The sequence below is a fragment of the Brassica oleracea genome, chromosome C8 (assembly GCF_000695525.1).
Source record: "Brassica oleracea var. oleracea cultivar TO1000 chromosome C8, BOL, whole genome shotgun sequence".
NCBI lineage: Eukaryota > Viridiplantae > Streptophyta > Magnoliopsida > Brassicales > Brassicaceae > Brassica > Brassica oleracea.
In genome coordinates, this window is record NC_027755.1 from 22,720,143 (window position 1) to 22,725,434 (window position 5,292).

At 38.9% G+C, this 5,292-nt stretch overlaps 1 protein-coding gene across 1 annotated transcript in view; it reads right to left on the reverse strand.

Annotated features, from left to right (window-relative positions):
- LOC106312241 (protein IQ-DOMAIN 32-like) overlaps window positions 1–3,128 on the reverse strand; it is a 3,582-nt gene extending 454 nt beyond the window's left edge. Inside the window, exons 1-6 of the mRNA XM_013749684.1 lie at window positions 2,871–3,128; window positions 2,014–2,490; window positions 1,751–1,930; window positions 1,610–1,669; window positions 152–1,535; window positions 27–62 (exon numbers count right to left, since the gene is read on the reverse strand). Coding sequence (XP_013605138.1) covers window positions 43–62; window positions 152–1,535; window positions 1,610–1,669; window positions 1,751–1,930; window positions 2,014–2,490; window positions 2,871–2,960 — 2,211 coding nt within the window. The 5' untranslated portion in view covers window positions 2,961–3,128 and the 3' untranslated portion in view covers window positions 27–42. The remainder of the gene's footprint in view (window positions 1–26; window positions 63–151; window positions 1,536–1,609; window positions 1,670–1,750; window positions 1,931–2,013; window positions 2,491–2,870) is intronic.
- Between the last annotated feature and the right edge of the window lie 2,164 nt (window positions 3,129–5,292).

The following is a 5,292-nucleotide window of genomic DNA, read 5'->3' on the forward strand; positions in this document are numbered from 1 at the left end:
CCCACCGCCCCCCCCCCCCTAAGATTTTCCTTTTGATCATCTTCATCTCTGCCATTTTCTATCTGTAAAATGCCAAACAAAAGCAAAATCAAACGTTTTCTCAGTATTTTATCAAAGCATCATATTACATAAGAGGATATAAGTTTAATACCCTTTGTTCCCGGTTGTGCTTGAGACGCAGACCGTTGGATTCTAGGAGATACTTGTTTCCCGTTAGCAACAACAGGCAATGAATGTCTCTTCTTGACCGAAACCTCTCTTTCCTGAACATCAGGGCTTGATCTCGGTGAGTTATGTTCCTGAACCTTAGCTTTCGCCGACTGTGTTGGCTGCATGAACCTCGGAATAGAGTTTTTCCCTCCGCTGCAGCTATCTCTTGCTTCTTGATCATACCCAAAAGAGTTTCTTCTCCCGCTTCTCTGTTCTTTCCCTTCTTGTTCTGTTGTGGTATCCATTTCCTGTTTGGGACTTGAAGCTATTTTCTTGCTAACTTTCCTCTTCTGGCTTGAACCACTCTTACCGGATTTTTCCTTTCTTGCATTAACAGAGGAAGATGCTTGACTCGCCGGTGTTGCCTGAGATTCGGTGATTGTCATCGGAGTTACAGCTTCCTCAGGTAACGAGTTTGCTTGAGGACCTGATTCATCTTCTGCACGTCTCTTTTTGGAATCTGGTGTAGTGATAACCGATTCATGCTGTGTCACTGAAACCTCAGCTTCAGCCTTAACATTCTCAGCTTTCTCCTTAGAGTTCTCTACAGTGGTCAAAGGAGTTTTAGAATTCACATCAATTTCAATCAGCTCTGCTTGGTCTGTTTTGGGAGTGCCGTTTTCTAGAAGCTTAGCTTCAACCTTGGACTCTGCACCCTCAAAGTCTGACTTCTTGTCAAGTGAATCAAGAGAAGAAGTTACAGAGAGTTCAGTTCCACACTCAGATCCATTGTTCTCCGCTGGAGCAACCTCTTCCACAGACTGATCCTTTTTAGTGGTTGTAGTGTCAGCCTCTAAAGAATCTATATCCGTTTTGCCTTCTTTAGAAGAAAGCGTCATTGCTTTGTTTGAACCAGCAGATGATGAAGTTAGCTCCTCAAACTTTGATTTCGCTGCAGCGAAAGAAGGATTACTAGCCTTGCGCTTCAAAGAATGTTTAGGCTGTTCATCCACATATCCAGCTTCGGTATCCTTAGCAGCAGGTGGATGAGACTGGATCATCAAGTCATGATCAACCTCTACAGATGCTTGCGGTGAATCACATTGGCTCGTTTTCTCTGTCTCAGATAGCTCCACATGATGGTCTACTACCTTACTTGAGAAACCAGTTTCAGCTTCGGTCTCTAAGGTTGAGTCAGAGCTCACCAAGTCAACCTGAGATGATACCTTGGCATTGTTGGTCTCTTCCGTCGCCAAATCTGGTTTTGGAGTCTTCTCAGGCTTTGAAACAGACATCCACCTCTCCAACCAGCTCCAAGCAGAGCTAGGCTTTGTTGGATCACACTTAATGCTGATAGGCTTCGTCTTTGGAGTTGACTCCATTAGCTATACAATCAAATACGCAAGAAAATGAGTATAAAAAAATAACATGAATAACCAGAAAATGAGTTTGTACATACATGTTTAGCAAACTTGTTCTCGAGAAGCTTTTGTGCTGCTGCATTTGTCTCCGCCTTATCCTGAAACAAGAAACAGCATTGGTCCGCAGATAGTACAGAGAAATCAAAATGATACTGACATGACATCTCAAAAAAACTTACCGAGATAGCTGAAACACGGCTTCCATCTTTGGCGGAATGACGAGCACGGACCAGCGTCTGCATTTTGACAATAGCTTGGATACAACGCAGTGATCCCATGGCCTGGTTCCTAACGAGGTGGCCACGTACAGCAGCTTGAAGTTTCACAACTTTCTTGCGCCTCAAAAGCTCTCTTCTCGCCTGCAGTTTAACATTAAAAAGAGTTTTCAAAATGGATCTTCCTCAGCTACACAGGTTCATAAAGAAAGGAAACAAGACCATACCAAGAATCCACGTATAGCAGCTTGGATGATAATGACAACAGAATCATCAACTTCTTTTCTAATAATGATCACATCATCTTTTTCAACCTCAGGAGTACTGTCTTTCTCTATCACAGTTGCATCTGCTCCTTCCAGCTTAGATTGCAATTCATTCTCAATCAAATCATCCTCCTCAGTTTCAGTCCCCTTTGATTCCACAACAACAGGCACCTCCGTTGCTTTGTTCAAATCTACATAGGCAACAGGCAACTGACTCTTCTTCTTCTTCTCATCATCAACAACAGAGAACGTCTGCTTTTCATCTACAACGTTATTATAGTCAGGAGAAGGAGACTTGAGAAGAGCAGACTCAAGAGTCTCTCTAGTCCTAGAAGCAGGACTAGTCTCAGAGACAGCAACGCTAGTGATCGTCACCCCTCGCTGCTTCCCAGATTTCTTCCTGAAACTCCATCCTCGCTTATCACCAGAGCTCTTACTCTACATCCCCAAAAACAAAATCAATCCACCAAATCTAACAATCATTTATTCATTAATTCCACAATAGATTATTTGAAATCAATTTAAAATGCAAAAAAATTAAAATCTAAATTTTAAAAGCTCATTTAAGATCATTCATTGGATAAACTAGATTTTAAAATATAATTTAGAATCATCTATGAATAATGGTGGATTGTGTTCAGATTTAAACTCCATTAAAATAGATGAATGAATAACACCTTCTTTAAGTCTCATAATCCACATTCCATAGAAGGGATAAAGACACTAAAAACCATTACAACCAAAACCGACCAAAAAGCGTGTAATAACGGACTCAGATCTTAAATTAGAAACTTCTTAAAAGGTAAAAATGTCAAAACCTCTAGAGAATTAGCCGCAGGCTCGGCGGCGTCGTCTCCGCCGGCGCAAGCGATGATACGGAGACAAGAAGAAGCTGGGGATCTTCCCATCGATTGTTTTATTCTTCGAAGACGGTGAACCGTTTTATCTTCTTCTGGTGTTGTCGGATCGGTGAATAAAAACAAGAGTTAATAGAGAGAGTGTCGTTGGAAAATGGAGCAAAAGCAAAAGACGGAACTGAAAGGGAAGAGATTAAAATAGGGTTTGGTGTGAGATTTGGAATCCGCCAGTCTCTTTTTTTTTTTTTTTTTTTTTTTTTTTTTTGTGTCCGTTGAGGTGCCAATAAAAGCGTTAAAACGTTGTCGCTGTCAGGATCATATCTCTCTCGTGACTTTTTTAAATTATTTCCTCTATTGATTTTTCTTTTTTTTTTACCGAATGTAGTGGGGGATTATTCAATTATGCCAAGTCGATAAATGTTGGTTCTCGCCTATATAATATTAAGACGCATGTGACTGTCATGTGCACTTTAGATCGATTTGAGGATTTTATCAACTTTATTTATTTTATTTAATATTAATGGTCTTCTATTAAAACTCTTACTTATGTTGTAGATAAGAAAAAAAAATTCTGCAGTGTAAAGCAAAAAATGATAATGATATGTTAACAAAAAGTATAAGCTGAAGCAAATCGTTTGTTAAAAGCTTTCTCCATAAGTCTTTAGTCTTTATGGTCTTTCTCTCTTTAGCAGGTAAATTGCTTTATTTATTCTTTCTTTATTGTGTAGTTTGAACAGGTTAAGAAATTGGATATGATTTAAGATGGGTTTTATGGGCCTACAGTGGGCCAGGCTAGGAAAAGAGGTATGGGGTTTCTCTCTCACCAACTGATCGAGTCATACCCACACCTGCTCATTGTAACATTGACAATGCTTTTTGTGAATTATTATTTTATTTTATTTTTTGAAAAAAGGTTTTTTAACTTTGAGAAAAAGACAAAAATAACATTAAATCAAGTTTTTTTTCCCAAACTAGCATTCAAGTCAAAAGTCACAAAAATAACATTTAATGTTTTATTAAAAGTCACAAACTTAAAGTTTAAAGTTAAAGGGTGGGGTTTAGAATTTAGGGTTTAGGGTTTAGGGTTTAGAGTTTAGGGTAGGGTTTAGAGTTTAGAGTTTAGGGTTTAGGGTTTAGAGTTGAGAAATGAAGTTTTGGGGAGAAGATTTCAAATTTTGAAAAGTAAAAAAATTAAAATTTTCAAAAGATAAAATGCTATTTTGGTCATTTTAGTTTTTGAGTGTTATTTTTGCGATATAAATTTAGAAATGTGCTATTTTGGAGATTTACCTTTCTACTTTCCGTGAATTATTACCACGTCCACATGTCATTCTGCGGTACCGTAAGCTGGGCAGCATATGTAGGATGTAGCTTTGTTGTTTTTTCCATTGCGACAAAAATAACAGAGGAAAATGTGGGGCTGCTAAGTGGAAATTAAATCGACTCAGATTTAGCCACCGCTCGATCTGTATCTGTTCTTAGATTTTCTTTCGTTTCGTTTTGTTACGTAATTTGACTCGCGTATGTTCTATACTTCTATTGAACAGTACATTAATACTATACTCGTGATTACAAAAAAAAAAACTAAAATACCCTGATCATGCGATATTTCAATGAGTAAACTATGTTTACGTCTTGCCCAAACAAATTTTAATGACGAGAATACTAAATGGAGAACGAAAACTAACGAAGCCGTAGTCGGTATAACGAAAATGAAAAAATGTTTTTCAGTGATAAGCTCAAGGATTGCGTGTGAAAGACGAAACGAACCTTTCACGACCTTAGCCAATATGATTAATCTCAAGACTAAAACCTAAAGTAATGATAGTAGTAATAGTATTAAAAACACTAAGAACCAATGAACCATCACTAGTTGTTTCAATCTCAAGTCATATCTCCATCACCATTGTTTGAACGGGATTCAGTCAACTAAGATGGAAGAAGTCAGAAATGAGATGGCTAAAGACGTTTTATTTAGATCTGGTTTGAAGGGTTACAAGAGTGACAAGAAGATTCAAGAGCAACAAGATCGGAGAGTAACAAGATCAAAGACATAACCTAAAACCCTAGATCTAGCCGCTCAGTGTGTTCAATGGTCCAAAAGTCCCTCTCTTGTTGCTTCTTTTTCCCTTCTTATAGGACTCCTTCCCCAGATGCCCTAATTTCGTGCCCCTTTGGGCCTTGATGCGAGAGGCCGAGTATACGGGCCGAAACGAGGCTCCCTCTAAGCCGGACACTTTTAGCCGACTTACTCGACTGGCTAAAAGTACTCTAAGGTCAAGCCGATAGGTTTAGCCGCCGAACCAACCAAATCGATCCGACTTGCTGGATTAGGGCCTGTTATTCGATGGGCCTTGTGGAGGGATGTAATCCATCTCCTACA